Source organism: Engraulis encrasicolus, chromosome 12 (assembly GCF_034702125.1).
Source record: "Engraulis encrasicolus isolate BLACKSEA-1 chromosome 12, IST_EnEncr_1.0, whole genome shotgun sequence".
Lineage (NCBI taxonomy): Eukaryota > Metazoa > Chordata > Actinopteri > Clupeiformes > Engraulidae > Engraulis > Engraulis encrasicolus.
The window spans coordinates 5,840,396-5,863,014 of record NC_085868.1 but is presented as its reverse complement, the minus strand read 5'-3'; the positions used below and the strand labels follow the sequence as shown (position 1 = coordinate 5,863,014).

Below are 22,619 nucleotides of genomic sequence, written 5' to 3'. Positions count from 1 at the left end.
AGGAACAAGCTGTTATCTTTATGCTCAGAATGACAAGCCCATTGGACACTGGTGACCTCTGCATTTTTTCTGAATCTTTTTTGTTTGTTTTAAAGGGCACACATGACTACTCCTGTCCATTAGCTGTCCCCATTCAGTCCTACAGCATACACACTCTACTATGAAGCAGAAGGACTAACTTAAGAGTTTACTTTTGTGTATAAGTAGTAGTGAAAGTAAATTCCCTCATTAAGTACTCATTAGGTACATTGGCATAACTGGTGTGACAATTGTGCAATAGCATGTACTAGTGTTCTTACTAGTGCAGTTGCATCATGAATTCATTTCTACTTCTACTTTACATACCTCTGAGGATGGCCCTGGTTTCTGAATAGCTGCATGATAAATAGGACAAATACTGTACGTGTATAAGTGTCACAACTGAAGAAGCAGAAGGAGTATTTTAGGGGGGGTTCCTTTTTTTGTTTATGTCCAGAAATGCACTGAAAACTACTATACTATAATGGTTTACTGAATCACTTAGAAATAATACAGTGTCAAACTCAGTGTATTTGTACGTCCACACCCAGGGTCAGAAAAGTAGTTTTATTTTTTTCTGAGTAATAATAGGTGGTAATACACAATTAATACATAATTAATACATAATTAATATTGGCACATACAACTTTACTCTTTGTGCATGTTCACTCCCAGGGTATATACAGTTTGTAGAAGATATATAAGTAAATAGATATACCGTAAGTTGGCAGTTATAAGACAGACTGTGTTCTATCTGTTTGGTCATATGTCTCTGCTCTCTGCTTGTATACGTTCACACCAAGGGCATATATACCTGTATGTATGAAGTATATTATTAAGTAAAACATTAGATATATAATGAAGTAAATATGTAATTAGGCCAATATATGACTATGTCTCTGTCCTGTCTTTTTTACAGACGTCCACACCCAAGGCCCGGTGGACGGCAGTCCCTACGCTAAGATCCGCAAGAAGTCGGCCGAGGGCCTGATCTCTGATCGCTACCACCACGGCCCGCTGCACCAGGTGGTGGCCGTAGCCAATCAAGCGCTCCCGCTGCATCACGTGGTCTCAGTAGCCAATCACGCGCTCCCGTTGCCCGCGGCCAATCACGCACTGCCGGTCGCCGAGCACGCTCTCTCGGTCAGCAGCGACTCGGGAAACTCCAGCGCGTCGGTGAAGACTACTGGCACAGATGAACCTCAGGTATTTCAGACAAGCATAAAATGCAAAGCATAAATATCTATCCAATACTGCAAGAGACGACTGTCTGTGTCTCGTCCTGTACAACTGTTACATGCACAACTCCTGCAGCACTCCATCTTTCCAGTGGTATGAAGGTCTGCAGTTCGATGGCGTTAGCACAAAAAATGCCGAAATCATCAGTTAAACTAATTTTCCTTGCCTTAAGTCGTTTCGCTGCTCCCAGCGTAGTCACGGAATTCACCTTTGGCTAAGTCCCGCCCCCCTGATTTACGGTTGCTAGGTCAGATAAAATGTGTTCTATGCTATCAATGTGGTTTAAGTTGTCACTGTAAGAAAATCACGGCAGTACAGTAGCTCACTTTTTCAGTACAAATAGTTTACTCTATGTATTGGCATGAAACAAATCCTCAGTTGGATCTTTGGCAAATGCTTGTGCCGCCGATGTCATGCTTTAACACAGCTACATCATAACAACACTGCTATGACAGCACCGAGAGCCTTAAGTAATAGATTAAGACATACCCATTACAATTTTGGTGATTTGTCCATCATCAGGGGTCATGCACCCCGTGTTGCCAGATGTGTCTGATCAAATCCTGCCCAAAAGGCCCTCAAAAACCGCCAAAATGTGCTAAATTCCACCCAATTTCAACAAATTGCATCGACTTCTATGGGTGCAAAACTACATAAAAAAAAACACAAATGGCCATTTTTTTTCCAGTTTTTACCCGCAGACGGCCATCCCAAGTAACCCAATTGGGCGGGTAACCGCCCAATCTGGCAACACGGCATGCACCACACCTGTTAAAACAGTGACCCCTGGTGGTGGGAGGACTCATATCGTATCATATGCTTATGCATACAAACGGAATGTTATTAGCGTAATACTGTACTGTTGTATTAACATAAAAATAGCATGTTAATAACGCTAATTTGCAATGCCGTCACCCTGGGCAATTGCCCAGTTGAACCGCCTCCCGGACCGGATCTGGAAGTATACTATGCAAATAACCTGCCTTTCTTTGCCTCTCTTCAGGTGTGTGTGGGCGTCGGTGGAGGCCCGGGCGGCGTTGGGCATGGAGGAGGGTGTGTGAGCACGTGTGTTAGCCACCGCGCGGCAGCGTCCCTGAGCCCCAGAGAGAAGCAGGAGCTCGAGCAGCTGCTGAGCGGACTGCAGGGCGGCCATCACCAGCTGCACCAGCAGCAGTTCGCCACACGCCAGTGCTACGCCCCCACTGGTCCCGGAGGAGGAATTACAACATCGGGAGGAGGGATACTACACCTGGTACCAGCACAGGTCCATGTCAACGGCAGAGGTCAGTGTGTATCCGTGTGTTTTCCTTTGTTTACTCTACAGTATATCTATGTCTTTTGTCTATGACTAATATTTGGTATCTATGAGTTCTTATGTTTGTATGTGTCTGTGTTTTTGCCTGCCTGTATCGTTTACCCATTACAAATGTGTTTGTGTTTTCCCATGCTTATCTATGAATATCGGCCGTTTTAATGTTCAGTAATAGATCTGGTCGATATGTCTTTTTGATTTTAATTCTAATTCCATTTCCCATTCTGATCCGATCCTAATTAAAATTCTAATCCTGATTATAATTCCAATCCTGATACGAGTCCTGATTTTTGCTACGTAGTTCTGATTGCTAATTGGCATTTTTTTCTGTTTCCTCTTAGGTGTGGTTCGAACCATCACTGCCCCCACCTCTTTGTCCTCGGTAGCAAGCGGCACAGACCTCAGCGAATCAGAGCACACAGAGCGAGAGACCGATATCCTTGACGACGAAGAGGGGGAAGTTCCGGAAGCCGACACACTCGGTACAATCTCGTCTTTGGAGGGTCACGAGACGCCGGCGGCTGACAGCCAGGGCCTCAGCAGCAGCAGCTACCAGACACCCGACACACCCCCTCACCAGAGACAGACACATACACACACCGCGGACGTCACCGCCGTGGACATTGACCTGAGAGACATGCCGGTCCACCAGGTTAGTTTTTTATATATATAAATTAAATTATAAGTCTGTTTGGTCTAATTAGTATGGACATCTACCTAAAAGACATGCCAGTCCAGAGTCATGGAGTGCGTCTTAATATGCGACCTTGCCTCCTCCACTTGCCTCCTCCACTTGCTTCTCGTCATAATGACATCACTGACTACAGCATTATATTTCAATATCTTGCAAAAGCTCAATTGTAGAGTCTTTTTCTCTTTTGCAATTGGGATGGTGAATGAAAAACAGTCCCTCAAAAGTTGTTGTGGCTAGGGTGACAGCTGGGAAACTCTATCGTTTTCTCCAAGGAGACGGAGGAGGGGCCAGGAGGCGGAACGAGGAGACAAGCGCAAGTGGAGGAGGCAAGGTCGCATATTAAGACGCACTCATGGACTTCAGAGTTGTGACAAGAAGGAGATTACAGGAAGTAGGTTGGTGACATGATTCAAATAATTCTTGGCAGCAGCTTACTGTTCACTATAGACCAATGGCGGTCCTACAGTGAGTTGTGCCCCTGGCAACACCCCCTTTGATTGCCCAGACCCTTTAGGGGTGGCCCCGCCGACGGCAAAACCCCCCAGCAAAAGCGCTTATAATAACGGACAAAAACCACTAACAGTAGTGTTATTATTAAAACAACATGGTTATAGTGTAGAAACAACTCTTTGGAACGATTTGATTTTGTGTGTGACTTCACTTCCCCGGGTTCCTCTTACACCCCTCCTCCAGGTGCACGGCTCGGCCTCGGCACAGGAGCGCCTGCTCGACTTCGGCGAGCTGAACGGTGCCATGTTCCGCTCCCAGTCCTACGGGGCCTCCCCGCCCATGGACGGAGGGCCCGGGGGCTCCAGGCTCCTCCCCCAGGCGCCAGAGCGCAGCACGAGCAGCCGCGATGCGGTGCAGCGAGGGCTCAGCGCCTGGCACCAGTACGGCCTGATGGACGACCCCTTCTACACCTCTCCACCCGTGTCCCGATGCCCCACCTCGCCCTCACAGAACGACGTGGAGCAGTCTATCGATGCGCTCAACATGCTCATGCTTGACCTAGAGCCCACACAGGTAAGGACGTGCATATACACACAGACAGACACACCACACCACACCACACCACACACGCACACATTCCTTACCAATACAAGCCATAAGATGCAAACACACAGTCATGATTTTATCACATTTATTTGTTTAAGTAAAACAAATTGAACTGCCTTGTGGTGTGAAATGCACAATATAATATACTTGTATAATCTTTGCCTTGTCTGCACGTGCACGTACATACACACACACACACACACACACACACACACACACACACACACACACACACACACACACACACACACACACACACACACACACACACACACACACACACACACACACACACACACACACGTCACATGACACACATTATGGTTAACTTCCCTTTCCCTTTGCTCTTATCCTCCCCTTGCAGACGCCTGTCCCGAAATCCCAGAGCGCCCCGCCCGGCGACAACCCGGCGGCCACCTACCAGGCTCCGTTCGCCCAGTCGTACCCGCGGCCCTCCTACCAGGCCGACCAGGCCATCCACAGCTACAACATGGGCTACCCTCCCCCCTCCACCTCGGCCAGCTACGGCCAGTCCTCCCAGCGCTCCTCCCCAGCCTACCCCATCATGTCCCCCAGCACCGAGCCCCACCGCGGGGCCTTCCACCCACACCACCCTTCCCCCTCGCCCACCCATCAGTACCCCCCGGAGGCCTACATCCAGAGAGGAGGTGGTCCGGGGAGCATGTCCCCTACTCTCTCCCCCACCCTGGCACATCCTCAACCCCTGAAGCCACAGAGTGCGTTCAGCCCTAGTGGTGGTGGGGGCTCGGTGTGCTACACTCCGGAGCTCCAGGGCACCTCCCCATACCCCCCCACCCAGAGGAGCTACAGCGCCTCCTCGTCCCCCCTGCCTCCCGTGACTCCTGCCAAGGAGGCAGACCCCGCCGAGGACGAGAGCCTCAACCTGGCGGGCCTGGTGGCTCACCGCATCGCCGGTGAGTCATGCACACATAACACACACGCAGATATGCACGCACACACGCACACACACTGCATTACTCACACTGCTGTTGAGTGCTGTTTCAGCATGAACAGGCTTACTGGTTTATCAATATGAAGGCACATGTTCTGTGAGCGCAGTTACGTACATGCACTGAGTATTCCGGTTTAAAACAAGTTCCAGAATACTTCCGGACTGTTGACACGTGTGTGTTGACTGTGTTTTGCAAATGGAATAGTCTCAGAAAACTGACTTATTCAGAATGAAAGAGTTTGCTCATGGGAAAATCAAATATTGCCACCATTCGCTTTAAAATAGGAATGTTCCTTGCATGTGCGCTCAACATGTGCGCTCAATGATAATTTACTTGGTCAGATTTTTGTTGACCCACTGCATCTCTGTTGAGGCATCTTTCAGTGTAAACGGTCTCTTGCAGACCTTATTGCTGGTGGTGAGTGATGATGCTTCATCAAAATTAGAAGACGTGACCCTGCCGTGGCCCTAACGGTTACTACGCCAGCGACCCAGGTTTGGTTCCGGCCCTGGTCATGTGCCGAACCCTCCCTCTCTCTCTCCACTGTCCTGTCAAAAATAGAAAGGCAAAATAGCCCATAATTTTTTTTTTTAAATTAGAAGACATATTCATTGAATGCATTTATGGTCCTTGTAAGAAAGACAGTAGGCAGTATCTAGAAATGACTATATGTACAGTAGACTGGAGTATAGACTGGCATTTGACAATTGATCACTGGTGAGTGATAGAGCATAGTTTTTAAGTGAATTGCATCACACAAGAACAGTTGATTTAAGGCTAAGGCTGTGTGTGTGTGTGTGCGTGCATGCGTGCGCACATGCGTGCGTGTGTGTGTGTGTGAACTTTTTATAGTATGATGTGAATGCGCTTCCCAAAAACAATTGTTATGGTACACCACACAAGCTTCATTGTTGTGATTTATTTGGTTAAAACCAGCACAGTGCTTCAGCCTACGGGTGAAACAAGGCTAAGACCCGAAAAGGACCTTGTGTTAGGTCAAAATGTTGTGCTGGTTTCCATCAACTAAATAACAGCAGGGGACCTTGCTCGTTGAGAAGATATTTCTTGTTCTGTTTATGTTTCTATGCCATGAACTCTGTGTCTAGCCAGGGTCTATTTCAAGTCCTCTACCCTTGTGAAATAAACGTGTGGCTTTTTATATTACATTACATTGCACTAAGCTGACACTTTTATCCAAAGCAACTTACAGTTAATTAGATACAGGGTATTGGTTACAGTCCCTGGAGCAGTATGGGGTTAGCTTAGGTGCCTTGCTCAAGGGCACTTCAGCCATGGAGGACGGAAGGGATCGGTAAGGGTGGGCATTGGACCTGCAACCTTGTGATCTGCATCTGCAGTCCAAATCCCTAACCGCTACATCACAGCTGCCCCTATTCGGTTGACGTGGCTTTGCTTTTCAAAAGCCTTGTGGAATGAACTCTGGGCATAATTTGCCTTTCATGGCCCTGTGGTTTATTAAGTGCAGAAAGAAGCTAATGTGTGAAGACAGAAATAGCTACTGCAGAATAATAAAAAGATGTTAACAAAGTCGGTGTGGAAAACACCATGTCATTTCAAAAATGCTCATGCAGTCAGCATCTAGTAGTAGTTGTAGCACATTTTGTTTATTTGAATAACACTTCATACTTTGATGTTGCGTTTTATTGTGATCGCAATTACATCATGTCAAAGTTGAAATGAAAACAACAACAACTTCTCCTTATTTGGAATAAAAAAAGGTCTGGCAATCAGATGTTTGCAATAGCCATTTGACACAACCTGTAAACAATAAGCGATGGCCAGAACAGATCATGAAACAATGACAGGTTATTAAACAAAGTTGTATTTTTAGCGTGATGTTTCTGCATTCTTACATCAGGCACTTGAGGGTTGGAAACAGTCAGTATGCACACACGCACACACACACACACACACACACACACACACACACACACACACACACACACACACACACACACACACACACACACACACACACACACACACACACACACACACACACACACACACACACACTGGCACATCCTCTTGTTTAATTCCTTGACCTGTCATGTTTATTTAACTTCACAAGTGCTCAGCTGGTTGGCTGTTTGAATAGTTTGTGATCTGCGTCAGTGGTTGTGTGTGTGTGCGTGTGCATGTGTGTGTGTGTGCATGTTACTGTTTGACTAGTTCCATTACTCTATTGTGTGTGTCTGTGTGTGTGTGTGCATGCGAGCAGGCGTGCGGGCAGCCATGTGCGGGTGCCTGCACGCGCGTGTGTGTGTACGATAGCTCAAATAGTTTTTGCGCCTGGTGTTTTCTTCCATTGGGCTCTGTGGCGTGCAGACACAGAGCTATTATCTTCATGTCAGAATCTTCCTCCATTTATGGAGGACAAAGAGAGTGTAAACAGTAAGGGATGAAGCAGTGGCCGAGAATGTAACACCTTACTTGGGGTGGAACAGCAGACACACACACACACACACACACACACACACACACACACACACACACACACACACACACACACACACACACACACAAACACACACACAGAGCAATGCAGCTGGTAGTCTTCTGCTGACAGAATCTTTGGAGCATAGCTGGGTGATGATGAGTATGGACACACACACACACACACACACACACACACACACACACACACACTGGCAAAGCCTGTCATACCAGTAAGGATGAGAGAGAGAGAGAGAGAGAGAGAGAGAGAGAGAGAGAGAGAGAGAGAGAGAGAGAGAGAGAGAGAGAGAGAGAGAGAGAGAGAGAGAGAGAGAGAGAGAGAGAGACTAAATACTGCCTTACAGAGTCATGAAGCATCACCCAGCAATGCCAGTAATGGCAGTGAGCATTACCAGGGTTAATCTGGGTTGGACCTGAGTGTTAACCAAATACATGACGTGAGTGTTACAGTCACCACAGTCAGCCCCCATCCCAAATGCCACCTCCACCCCTCCACCTCTCCTCTACCACCAACCCCTCCGCCTCTCACCCCTACCTTTACCAAATACATGACATGACTCTCCCGGCCACCACAGCGGCCATTCCAAATGCCTCCTTTGACATCCGCAACTCCTCTGCGCTATACCAAATACATGAGGTCACTGTCACCATTCCAAATGCAGCCCCGATCACAAACGCCATCATCCACTTCGAACTCTGCTACAGTACTCCCTTCCCCACCATCCTACCATCCCCTCGACCTCTACTCTACCCCAACCCCTACTCCTCTATCAAATACATACCATGAAAGACTCTCATAACCACTTTGTTGGCCATTCCAAATGCCTCCTTTGACATCCACAACTCCTCTACCGCATCTCCTCCACCATTCCAAATGCAGCCCTGATTGCAAACGCCATCATCCACTTCGAACCCCTCTGCTACTCCCTCCACTACCATCCTACCATCCCCTCCACCTCTCATACACCCAACCCCTCCGCCTCTCCACCCTACTCCTCAGAGCCTACCAAATACATGGCGTGACTCTCACAGCCACCACAGCGGCCATTCCAAATATCTCCTTTGACATCCACAACTCCTCTACCCCATCTCCACCATTCCAAATGCAGCCCTGATTACAAACGCCATCATCCACTTCGAACCCCTCTGCTACTCCCTCCTCCACCACTACCCTACCATCCCCTCCACCTCTCCTACACCCTACTCCTCCTCTACCAAGTACATGATGTGACTGTCACAGCTCCCACTGTCACCAATCGAAATACCATCCCATTCCTCCTCCACCACTTTTCCCCAGGGTCATGCAATTAAATTAATGTTAGACTAATCACATTGACCTCAGAGTTCAATTTTTTTATACAATATTGGAGGCTCATGAAGCCTTTGACGCATACTGTAGATTGTGATTGCCATAGTTCCACTATAATTCCAGGAAGTGGGCGTAGAGCACAGAAGGTGTGATAAAGGTGAATGTAAATTAATTTCCCCAAGCGCCCGTCTCTCAGCCACCAGCATCTTTTAGAGGTGGCCAAAGTAAAAGTAGAAGTAAATGTATGGTGTTCAACATCATACCATACTGGCACATGATGTTACATAACAGTTACAGTTATTCCATTGTACATTGCCCATTCAATTCCATTGTGTAATTAGGAGGGGCTGCTCTACAGCCCTCCAACAGTCATTAATGGGGGCTCTACAACCCAAGGGGGGAGTTGAAAATGATGCAGCTGAGAGTGGGCTTAGTTGCCATAGGGGAGTATAGACTATTTTATATTTTAATAGTTAGGAGGGCGTTGGTAGGCTAATGATGAGGTCAAGGGAGCGTTGGGAGGCTTATGAGGACTATGATGAGGTCAAGTGGGCGTTTGTGCAAAAAAGGTTGATAACCACTGTTCTATAGTAAGTGTAGACCAGTTATTCAGTGAAGTTGGTGGAAGGAAACTATCGCAGGTTTTGTTTTTTCTTCTTTTACCTTGGTCACCTCTGCCATCTTTGAAAACTTTTGTCCATGCACCGCTCTACCTCCTGTTTAACCCCTGAGCCCCCACCCCCATCCCACCTTTCCACCCCTCTCCCAATCTCTTAACCCATGTACACAGTAGCACTCCACCACCACCACCACCCACTTCTACCAGTATCTCTGGGACTGAATTCCCAGTGCTATGCGTTTCTGGTAGGGAGGGGCGAGTGAGTTCAGAGGCATCCATCATGGAGTGTAAGAATAGCTGTCACTGCACTGCTCTCCGCTGAGCTACCCGGCATTTGGTATCACAGGCCTCCACTGCCTCCGATACCAGGCATTCTTAACATTAGTCTTCAGGCTCTGATCTGCTGAGCTGCCAGTCATTCTTACTGTGATGCCTATGCCTACAAAAGGTGTTTTGTCAGCCTGCCTACCTGCGAGTCTGTCCACGTGTCCGTCCATTACATATATCTTTTGAAAGGGTGGATGCATTTGGACAATGTCATTGGTCTGCTGTGCTTCGACCTCCCCTCCTACTACTAGGCATTCTTAACTCTAGTCTTCTGCCGCTGGTCTTCTCCCGAGCTGCCAGTGATTCTTGCCATTAATGCCATTGCCTACCAAAGATACCAGAGGTGCCATACTGGACTCTTCTCCGGTGTTTTAATCTGTGAGTCGGTCTGTCCGTTTGTCCATTCATCACAAATAAGCTTTGATGGATGGCTAGATTTGGACTACTTTTTGGGTGCTTATGCTACTGTTCTACAGTAGGTACATGTTACATGAAATAACTAATGTCTGGAAGCTAGATGGCCAATAAATGTACAGTGTGTAGAGTTGTCCAAAGTAAAAGTAAATGTAAAAGTACAACACTGGCACATGATCAAATAGTTGTTACACAATTAACGCCATTGTACCTAATGAGGTAGATAGACCCACCACAAACTTACTGCTGATTGTAAGACAAGTACACTGGTCTTGTGTACTGTTTACCCAGAAGAACTTTTACTTTTGACACCTCTGGCAACGTGTCACAGAAGTGAGTAGACCCATTGGCAAGTATATATTTTCGTGGGGCAACATTAAAGCAATTTCACTTTGACACAATACAATGAAACATAGTCAGTGTACAATTTATATACCGTAACAGCTTTAAAGGGACACTGTGTGAGATTTTTAGTTGTTTATTTCCAGAATTCATGCTGCCCATTCACTAATGTTACCTTTTTCATGAATACTTACAACCAGCATCAAATTCTAAGTATTCATTATGACTGGAAAAATTGCACTTTTCATACATGAAAAGGGGGATCTTCTCCATGGTCCGCCATTTTGAATTTCCAAAAATAGCCATTTTTAGCTGCAAAAATGACTGTACTTGGACCATACTAGAAAATATTAGTTTATTACTCAGTAAACTTTCATGTAAAGATCAAATTTGGCAATAGGCAGCCCAGTTTCAATGAGCAGCATAGTTGCAGTACCTTTTTTGACCATTTCCTGCACAGTGTCCCTTTAATATATATTATATATATATATATATTTATTTTATTTAATTTTTTTACTCAAAACATTTCAAAATGCAGCCATTAATGTATCAAACTTTAGCAACAAAAGTGAGCAGACCTCTATGTTAAAAATCCCATAGAGAGGATTAGCCTTTTATCTGCTTCAGTAGTCACAGTACATGTTGGTATGCATTTTCTTTTGGTGAAATTCAGCTTCCCAATGTTGATGGTAGCCCCAAACCATGTCAGTCTCACTACCATACTTGACTGTAAGCCTGGGACACTTTGTCATCTTTGTACTACTCACTTGGTCACCACCACACATGCTTGGCACCACCTTAAACAAAGTGGTTTATCTTGGTGTCATCAGAACATATGACATGCTTCTAGCGATACATATCCTTAGTCTGTCTCTCGAGCATCTCCAGATATGGAACGTAATGTTCTGCTTTATTTGAGGCAGAATATTCCCTGTGCACTTGTGTGTTGTAGGCTATAATTATGTCCACGATTGTGAGCCGCTTTGGTTGAATGTAATGTAATGTAATATGCCAAAAATACCGTTTCAATCTTGTTACGTCTTCATCAAGATCATGAAAATTCTTTCCACGTCTGGTGACCCTACTTGAAGTCAGTCCTCTCTCCTGTGTCGCATCAGATTGTGAAGAACAGGAGTACAGAGGATCCCTTACTCTTCTGCATCAGATCAGGCCTCTGCCTCTGTCTCTGCCCCAGCAACCAGAGCTTGTCTCCACACTTGCATCCTCTCAGCACTGCAGAGCCAGAGGCAGCGGCCCATCTTGTTGCAGTCTGGCTGCACCATCTGGTGGTGAATTTTAGGAACTGCAGTCAGGGGGCTGCGGCAAGGAGGAGAATGCAGTGGTTGCAGCAGCATTGGTTTCAATTGGCATCCGAGTTTTTTCTTATGTGCAACTGAAGGTTAAAGGAATGTTACACATTCATCTAAAGTTAATTAGGGTCTGCTTTGTTCCTCAAGGATTTTAATCCCCAGCAAATGTTTCATGCACAATATGAAAATAATGACAAAGCAATGTGCAGACGATCTAAATCAACAACACAACATCCCCGTTTGTCAAGATGAACATGAGCTGTAAGGCACAGAGCTGTGTGCATGTATGTACTATAGATGTAGATCATATGACGTCTCTCTATTGAACTGTTGAGGGCTAGTTAAAGCAGCTCTCCTCTAAGCCATGGGGCCTAACCACAGTCCTGGTGTCCTGTTCAAACCCACACGCTGTGAAATAGCTGCACTACTCTACAATACACTACACTGCACTGCCTTGCACTGCCCTGTACTCGACACCGTGGGGGGAAACAGGCAGTTAGACCCACTGAAAGATTCCTCCGTTTCCATCGCTGCCCAATATTTGGTCTGAGGTTTTAGACTGAGTGGAAAAATACCAGTGAGCACGACTATGAGTAATGAGGATGTGAACATGACCGTGAATGTGAATGTAATGTGCCCCTCTATGGAGAACGGGCCCCATTTGTCCTGTGAAACAGAGGAGAGAGAGAGCGAGAGAGAGAGAGAGAGAGAGAGAGAGAGAGAGAGAGAGAGAGAGAGAGAGAGAGAGAGGTGATGAACAAGATGAACTGTTATCACTGACCTTTTGACCTTTATTTAATGACTCATCGGCCATGTACCATAAGTGCGTGTGCTTGTGTGTATTGGGAAAGGTAGTGTGCTTGTTATGAAAGACTCTGTCTGTGTGTGTGTGTGTGTGTGTGTGTGTGTGTGTGTGTGTGTGTGTGTGTGTGTGTGTGTGTGTGTGTGTGTGTGTGTGTGTGTGTGTGTGTGTGTGTGTGTGTGTGTGTGTGTGCGCGTGTGTGTGTGTGAAGGGTCAAAATATTTGAAAATGATGGATTTAATGTCATAACAGCCACATGGGAGGGTAAATTAAATGCTCATTTTGCACTTATGGCCAGACAGTGTTAATAGATGGCCAGAGAGTAGATGGCCAGACCGTATTAATAGATGGCTGTGCTAATGGTGCACCATACATGTCTGCCATCTTGCACATGTATATGCCCTCATGCTATGGAAGATTAATCACCATCTGTGTAGTCATTAAATAGCTTTTAACCTGGAAGCAAGTAATGCCAGGCCATGAAGGTGAGGTCAATATAATCTTTAACCAGGAAGTAATAGGAGGCCATGATCAGGAGGTCAACACGAGCAGTAATGTCAGGTCATAATGGAACACATGGAACACAAGATGCCACGTTGACTACCCCTGCCTATTGGAACAAATGGTTCAAAACGCTGCCATTTCTGTATGTGCCTAATGCTGCTTGATGCATGAACATTAATTGCCGATAATATGCAAAATATTCTGTAGCTGGCGGTAAAACAACATCTTAGCTGGTAGTGTCAAAAAAACATATGAACTCTCTGTACCGAGGTGGCGGTGCCCAAAGCTGGTTCACACCAGACCACATCACAGCTATTGCATTTCTTGTAGGGGAGGTGTGGTTTGCGATTGCCAACAGCCGTTTACTGGCCATTACAAATGTATCATTTGGTGTACATGTAGCCCATAGCCAATCATGTCAGTTTTATCTATTCAAACAAACTGTAAGCTTCCATTTGCAGAGTAGGACCCGTCATTGCCTTTCCATCCCTTCCCGATCTCAGGATTGGCTCCCTACCTCAGGCTAACGCTTTGGGACGTGCATTCATGCTGTCTTTCAGATGAGAACGATTTCTGAAGCTAGCGGTGCCTAACGTTGGCCATGCCAAGAGGCTAAAGACGACAAACACAACATTCCGTGTTCTATATCTATGACCATATTCATAAAGGGTCCAATTCAATATCTAACCTCCTGTCCTCTCCTTTGGATTGTGGCCTTGTGGTGCAATAGGAGTTTTATTCAATATCTGGCCAAAGCACAATTCAAAGGACATTTTCTTATTGGCATTTGGGATGTTGAAGGGGGAAAAGTCCCCCAAAAGCTGTTCTCTCCACGAAGGAGGAGCATCAGCAAAGCATGAGGCTAAAAGCAAAAAGGAGCGGACGGCAGGTTAGATATTGAGTTGGACCCAAGGTCATTGTAACAAGGAAGTAATTCCAGGCCATGACGGAGGAGGTCACAACAGTTTTGTGCATGCCCATCAATGCATCTATAAAACAGCCATAAGTGTAATGTCCTATTTTTTCATTCATTTTTTCTCTCTATCTCTTCTTGTGTCTTTATTTTGTCGTTTTTGTTGTTCGTTCTGTCTGCCCATTTCCACTCCTTCCTCCTTCCTCCTCCTCCACTGTGTGGACTACCTCCTCTCTCACGTCACCATTGCCACCACCACTTCCTTCTGCACCTCCTACTACTACCGCACCTTCTACTTCACCTGTTCTCTACTTCTTCACCTCCACAAATCTCCACCACCTCCTGCTCTTCTTCACCTCCTCCTCCATGCACCACCACCTCCTCCTCCTCCATCCCCAGAGTACAACGCTCGCATCCGGGGCATCTCGGAGAGTCTGACCCCCCAGACCCTTGACCGACGCCGCTCCTATTCCTTCTCTGGTTTGTCCTCTGTCAAGCTCCCCTTCCTTTTTTTCTTCCCTTCTTTCTCTCTATTTCACTTTCTCTCTCTCCTTCTCTCCCTCCCTATTTTCTTCTCTCTTCCCTCATCCTTCCACCTTCACTGCACTGCCACTTCACTCTCACCCTAGTTGATGTTCACCCTTTCCTCCCTGCCTCACTATCATAAAGAACAGCACGGCGTCATGCTCTAGGTCTAAGATGAATAAAGGTGTCATTGCAACAGCCTTGCTCTCTTCACACAAGACACAAGACATAGACCAACTGCAGTGATAATGTACCATAATGAGATGCTGGCCTTTGCATGTCGTATTTAACTGGTGGGTCATGCACATAGACATGGACATCAGACTTCTCATACCTTATTCATTAAATATGCTTGTCATATCTGACACATGCTGTACAGTAATTGTGAACGATTTGATATGACCATTACAGTACATGGCATTACTGAGAATCATCCACGAATTGATATGAAACCAGTAGCTGGCCAAGCGCAATTGTGATAAGAAATAAAACAATACCGCCCCATTCCTGGAAATAAGCTCAGCCCCTTGAGTTTGATTTCCCTCCTGCACTTCCAGCTGTTTTCTGAGTCTGGTAGCGCAAATGTTAACTCCAAGCTAGCATATTAGAGATGCACCGGATTCTGATTTTTAGGATCCTGCCGGATACCGGATTCTCTGCTTAAGATCCTGCCAGATCCGATACCGGATACCGGATCCTACAAAAGGGATGAAACATATAGTCTACTCGCACACGTGGGCCCTTTTTATTACGTTGGCTCAAACTATTTTTTAGACTCATTGGCTTATTGCCACACTGCCTGCAACGGCCGCTTCCAAAGGGCTTTCACTCCATGCAGTGATTGGGGTTGTGAAAGACTGACTGAAGACTAAGATCCTGCCGGATCCAGATCCTGTAAAAAACCCTATTATCCTGTCGGAACCGGAACCGGATCCGGTGCATCTCTATAGCATATATAATGGAATCGTATAGCATCTGGCTGGTATCATACGATTCAATGCTAATTGCCAGCTTGGAACTAAAGGTAACATCACCAGACTAAGAGAATGACTGGAAGTAAAGGAGGAAAATAAAACGTAATTGTTTCACTCCAGGGGAGGTGCAAAAGTTAGCATATTTACAGAAATGATGCGGTATCACTTTAAAGCGAATAGGTTATACTGTATGAATCAACGTAAAATGAAGGGAAAAACGCGCTCACAAGCTGAGTCTCATTATACCACCATGTCCACAAGCAGACGCGTTTCAGCCCTTAATCCATCATCAGTGCGCAGACACTGCGGCCATCACTGCTACATATGTAAGTGTATATAAATAAACAAAGTTACTACAGCGCTAGCACAGCGGCATGCACAACATGCATCAAATACATCAAAAGCAGCATAATAATAATGAACGTATCACAGCGGTAGAAATATGACGCGCCATTACGGCAGCATGCACAACATCATAGTCAGACATGCAGCCCACAGTATAACAGCAGAAGCTGTTACAGTATACAGTATCCACCATACAGTATACTACGCATGTACTTTTTTGGCGATTAGCCTCAGCAGTGTGTGTGTGTATGTGTATGTAACACGAGTTTGTGGCCTTGTGTGTGTATGTGTCCATCTCAGGGTCAAGGCCACACACTGTGACCCCTGATGAAGGTCATCCGTCCATGCGTCGCCGCACCAACAGCGAAGGGCAGTACCAGAATGGGCACGAGGATCGGAGCGGCAGTGCCCAGGGTAGTACCAGCATGAGCAGCCCGCGCACACACGTCTCGCCAGAGTTCGTCACCGTCATCGCATCCAACCCTGGAGGACGACCCAGGGAGGTAAGATGGCTGTGTGAGTGTGTGTGTGTGTGTGTGTGTGTGTGTGTGTGTGTGTGTGTGTGTGTGTGTGTGTGTGTGTGTGTTCAAACTCTAACTCTGTCTCTCTGTCTCCCTCTACAGGGACAGACGCACAACTATCGTGAGGGGTGTGTGTGTGTGTGTGTGTGCGTGTGTGTGTGTGTGTGTGTGTGTGTGTGTGTGTGTGTGTGTGTGTGTGTGTGTGTGTGTGTGTGTGTGTGTTCACAACTCTAACTCTGTCTCTCTGTCTCCCCCTACAGGGACAGACGCACAACTATCGTGAGGGGTGTGTGTGTGTGTGTGTGTGTGTGTGTGTGTGTGTGTGTGTGTGTGCGTGCGTGCGTGCGTGCGTGCGTGCGTGCGTGCGTGCGTGCGTGCGTGCGTGCGTGCGTGCGTATGTGTGTGCGCAAGTGTGTGCGCACTTGAGCGTGTGACGCACAACTATCGTGAGGGGTGTGTGTGTGTGTGTGTGTGTGTGTGTGTGTGTGTGTGTGTGTGTGTGTGTGTGTGTGTGTGTGTGTGCGTGCCTGCGTGCGTGCGTGCGTATGTGTGTGCGCATGTGTGTGCGCACTTGAGCGTGTGTTTGTGTGTATTTGTGTCTACCGTTACACCAACTCTCCTACTCTCTGTGTCCCCCCTCTAGGGACAAATGCACAGCTATCGCGAGGCGTTTGACGACATGTCGGACAGTGGGGCTCCCGTCAGCCCGACCCCCAGTGGTGGTGAGGCACCCCCCTCCACCCCCGCCTTTCCCGTCTCCCCCCTCACCTCGCCACAGACACCCTACTTCAACCTGTGTAAGTCACGCCTCGCTACAGGAGGAAGGGACCCGGGGGGTGGGGGGTGGTGGAACTGCAGAGTTTTGCCGAAAGATCGCACAGTAAACAATGTTAATTCTATACTAAAAGTGTACTCTCTGGGGGCAAATAGAGTACACTGTAGAAAATGTTAAATCGACTCAAGTGTTAAATTAGTTCTGCATTTTTCATACTGTGTATATACAGTATATTGTCCGGAGTAAAAACACAGTGTTAACTTAACCGTTAGAGAGTACTCTGGGACCAAATGGACTCTAGATGCACTCTAGACTCTCTAAATGATGAATTTACACTAAACATTTTATTGTGTGTATATGTGCAGTAAAACGTGCCTAAAAAGCATATATGCACATATTTTAAATAATTGTAAAGTAGGTGTCACCACCTGTTCTTCAACTGACATTTAAAGCCATTACACCAGCAATACTCAGTGAATTGAGAGTAGTCACCGAATGCCAGCAAAAAGTGGATATTTATTGTGTAAAATATGTGTGTTCCATTGCTTTGCATCATCAGCATAGCCCAGACCAGAGTGGGTGTCAGTTTGAGAACAGACAGTGAAATGTATTTTAATATCAATTTTAATTAATTATTAATTGAATCCATTAATTTTGCAAGTGTGTATACAGTACATGTCCTGTCTGTGGGCATAACCCTTGACATACCCCCCTTCTACCTAACCAAAAAAACTAAAAATAATAATAATAATACTGTGTGCTGGTTGGTCACACCGCAGGAAGTGACGTCACTGTCGGTGTTGTTGAGTCTTGTATCTGTGTGTTGAGTATTGCCAGTGGGCTCAGGTTATCCAGTTATGAGACACAGCACACATGACTCTGGTCGGATTGCATTCATGTGATTTGATTTTGTCAAGTCTTGGTTGAGCAAAGACTGTGTTAAGTTGTGACGTATGTGAGTATTTATTGTCACAGTCCTAAGTTTGATGTATTTGGCAATGGGTGTATTGCAAGAACATGGTTAAGCAATAACTGACTAAGTTAACCTACAGGAGGTGGTAAACATGTTAATAGATTGCCCACAGGTGTCTTTAGGCTCTTCTATTAGGTGATTTACCACTACCGCAAGATGAACTTAGTCTGGTTTACTTCTGAGCCAGGCTCTTAGAATACCCCCCTGTTGTGGTAGTTTCTCGTGCTGTTGAGCTGTTGTGTTGTGAGGAGATCCATATTTGCAATCCAACATTGCTGCCTTCATCTCCCATCATGCACTGCACCACTGGTCGTTAAGATCCACACCAGAATGCCCTTATTCTCATGTTCTCATGTTTTTTCAGGGTACATATCCATTGAGGAACATGCTCCACACTACATTATGGTCTTGCAGTTAGAATTTAGGATGTTAACGTACAATCACCAATCACAAATCCAACAAATATTGTACCACTCACAACCACACACATATGTGCAGAGAAAAAGATACAGTACATAGACACACTTACAGTAAAACAAAAAAAGGCACACAAATACTCGCACACACTTGCAGCCACAGCAACAGGCTCAGACGCCCACTCACACACAGACCCACCGAGGGAATGTATTGACAGCGCGCTGTCATCGGCATTCATCGTCATAGTGATTATCTCCATGGCACCCTTCCTCCTGCAGCGATGTCATGCTACAGGTTAAGAAATGAACCAATCAGAGGCCAGATAAATATACCCACCACCCCAGCCCCATCCCCATCCCCTATAAAATTTCCCCTCCCCTCCCTATTGTTTTGTCTCGCCTCTAATTGGTCATTCAGGCTGCCACTCAAAGAATTTATTGGGATTCTTTGGTAAGTGCAGACTGCATGTTGATCCATGTGCTTATGAGGTGTCCTGCCCTGCTTGCCTTCCATTGGCTTGAAACATACAGCATGCTAGCTGGCTGAGACATCATGTTACACATCACCCATGACATCCCATGGTTCATAAACAGCTTATGCATTTAGTTCAAATCAATCTTCCATATCTGTATTTGATGATTCTTATCATGAGTGAGCTCAAGAAGAGTAGCTGCTGGTTTGCTGAAGCTAATGGGGATCTTATAATAACAATCATATTAGGAACAAAATTAGGAACAAAGACACAGAGACATGCAGATAGACACACACGCACGCACACACACACGCACGCACGCACGCACGCACACACACACACACACACACACACACACACACACACACACACACACACACACACACACACACACACACACACACACACACACACACACACACACACACACACACACACTTATATAATCTCTAGGTTTTTGTCAGACATATAAACACACACACTATTATTCATACTAACAGTCATATTTATATGTGGGCTTTGGCGCTGTGTTCTCTATCACTAAGTTGCTTTGTCACGTGTGTATTGTCTGTGCCACTGCAGCAAACACTTTGGGCTTTATGTAGTTTGTCACAAGCATGACATTCCTGATGTCACAAGTGTCATGACTACTTTTGTTTGATCGTCACTGTCACTGTGTCAGTCATGTCAGCGTGTTTCTGTCTACTAGACCTTTCCCTAAGTGTTGTTAAATGTTTTGTCAACAATGTCAAGCACTGTCAAGACTTCACTTACAGTATAGTGTGTATAAAGTTAACCATATTTTGTTTTCCTTTCACCCAATTTTCTCTCTTCTATTCTTTTCCCTCTGACCCTCTGATTCTATTTGTCTCTACACTTTTCTTCTTTTGGTCTTTTCTCTTTTTTTCTTCTCTGTCTCTCTCTGTTTCTGTTTCTGTCTCTGTCTGTCTCTCTCTCTCTCCCTCTCTGCCTGTGTGTGTGTGTGTGTGTGTGTGTGTGTGTGTGTGTGTGTGTGTGTGTGTGTGTGTGTGTGTGTGTGTGTGTGTGTGTGTGTGTGTGTGTGTGTGTGTGTGTGTGTAGGCCGCTCTCCCCCTGGCCTGGCGAAGACTCCCCTATCGGCGCTCGGACTGAAGGCCCAGAGTCCTGATGACCTGATGCAACAGAGTAGCTCAGGTACACACACACACACATTCACGCACACGCACACACACACGCACATACGCACGCACGCACACACACACATACCCTACAGTGATTGGCACCTTGGACGATGGCCACTCCAGCACCCCACCCCTTGGTGAAAAAAGCAAAAACTCATAACAATGAATAAATATGGTAGTACCATATTATTTTTGCATTAATGTGGTAATAGCGTGTAAATAGCATGTTAATAGTGCACATTGCCAATGTTTGCAATTCCTATTGGTGCTGCCCCCTCTCGGGTGCCGTGCTGGGATATTGGCAGGTCAGCTTGCCAAGGTCCAGTCTTCAGCTGCGGTATCTATCCTCTTCCGTTCGCTACTGTCGTTAAAACTTTCTGTCCTGTCCCCCATTCTTCTTCTTCCTTGCTTCCTTTCCTCCACCGCTGTCAGACTCAGACTCTAGCGATGAGATGGAAGGTAAGGGTGTCTTCCTGTTGCCTTTAACATCCCCCACCCATCCCACCTTCTGTCTCTCCTCGACTCCTGCAAAACAATCCCTTTGCCGCCCCATCTCACCTCTCCTCTCTCTTGGCCTCCTCTACTCTTAATGTGTTGTGTTGTGCTTATCGTAAACTGTACGCTTTTATAAATAAGACAAGGCTACCCAAAGTCAAATTCCATTGGTAAATGCAGTAGGGCATGTGGTCTGATCCTTGACACGATGTCTTGTACTCTAATGACTTACCTGTAAATGAGCAGTGCCAGAGTGATTTGACCTCTTTGTAACCTCACGTGTGGCAGGAATGAGCTGTTTTTGCACCTTCATTGTAACTCCTCTAGAAGGAGCTAACTTTTTCTGTACCCTATACTGTATATGTATGTGTCCTATATTGTGTTGTGTTGTATATTTTTTGTTGGTATAAAATTGTCTTTGTGCATTACCCTTGCTACTTCACAGTACATCACATTTGTCATCATATGTTTCATGGCGTTTCAGGTGTATTTCCTCGTCATAGTTGCCATCCAATCCACTCAGCCTGCTAATGTGTGTGTGTGTGTGTGTGTGTGTGTGTGTGTGTGTGTGTGTGTGTGTGTGTGTGTGTGTGTGTGTGTGTGTGTGTGTGTGTGTGTGTGTGTGTGTGTGTGTGTGTGTGTGTGTGTGTGTGTGTGTGTGCGTGCGTGCGTGTGTGTATTTCTATTTCCACAGAGCCACGTGGCTACATCGGGCCGGTGGCCCACGTGGGAGGGAGGGGTCCCTCCATGTCCCCTGCCCATCAGCACCCTCTCTACCCTGCAGAGGCCATGGAGAGAGCAGCACCCCCCACACACAACATCAACGCACCACTGGGGTACGGGCTCTGTGTGTGTGTGTATGTACTGTATGTGTGTGTGTGTCTTTGTGTGTCTGTAAGTGTGCAAGCGTGCGTGTATGACTGTGCGTGTATGCATGTGCACAGGTCTACAGATGTTGTTTTGTGTTTTGATAGCAAATGAATGAGCTCAGGTTTATTGTTTAGTTCCACTCTACTGCAAATGACAGGCTTTAACCAATTTCTAAAAAAAATGCTACATTACATCACATTACGTTACATTACACTTAATAGCTGGCACTATTATCCAAAGCGTCTTACAGTTATTTTACAGGGTATTAGTCACAGTCCCTGGAGCAGTGTGGGCTTAGGTGCCTTACTCAAGGTGACTTCAGCCACTTCACCCTCTGATCTTAAAGGGACACTATGCAGGAAATGGTCAAAAAAGGTACTGCAACTATGCTGCTCATTGAAACTGGGCTGCCTATTGCCAAATTTGATCTTTACATGAAAGTGTACTAAGTAATAAACAAATATTTTCTAGTATGGTCCAAGTAGAGTCATTTTTGCAGCTAAAAATGGCTATTTTTGGAAATTCAAAATGGCGGACCATGGAGAAGATCTCCCTTTTCATGTATGAAAAGTGCAATTTATCCAGTCATAATGAATACTTAGAATTTGATGCTGGTGGTAAGTATTCATGAAAAAGGTAACATTAGTGAATGGGCAGCATGAATTCTAGAAATAAACAACTAAAAATCTCACACAGTGTCACTTTAAGACCACTTCCCTACCCATTAGGCCAGTGCTGCCTTAAAAACATAGTAATCATTATTTCCTCTCTACTTGTCTAC

The 22,619-nt window shown here is 45.9% G+C and overlaps 1 protein-coding gene across 2 annotated transcripts in view; it reads left to right on the top strand.

Annotated features, from left to right (window-relative positions):
* The window catches only part of tns1a (tensin 1a), a 120,091-nt gene that overhangs the window by 72,055 nt on the left and 25,417 nt on the right, over positions 1–22,619 (top strand). For both annotated transcript variants that reach the window (XM_063211537.1, XM_063211538.1), the window contains 10 exons: positions 938–1,224; positions 2,261–2,540; positions 2,911–3,221; positions 3,957–4,286; positions 4,684–5,254; positions 14,711–14,791; positions 16,456–16,658; positions 17,320–17,473; positions 20,394–20,486; positions 21,663–21,804. In XM_063211537.1, coding sequence (XP_063067607.1) covers positions 938–1,224; positions 2,261–2,540; positions 2,911–3,221; positions 3,957–4,286; positions 4,684–5,254; positions 14,711–14,791; positions 16,456–16,658; positions 17,320–17,473; positions 20,394–20,486; positions 21,663–21,804 — 2,452 coding nt within the window. The remainder of the gene's footprint in view (positions 1–937; positions 1,225–2,260; positions 2,541–2,910; positions 3,222–3,956; positions 4,287–4,683; positions 5,255–14,710; positions 14,792–16,455; positions 16,659–17,319; positions 17,474–20,393; positions 20,487–21,662; positions 21,805–22,619) is intronic.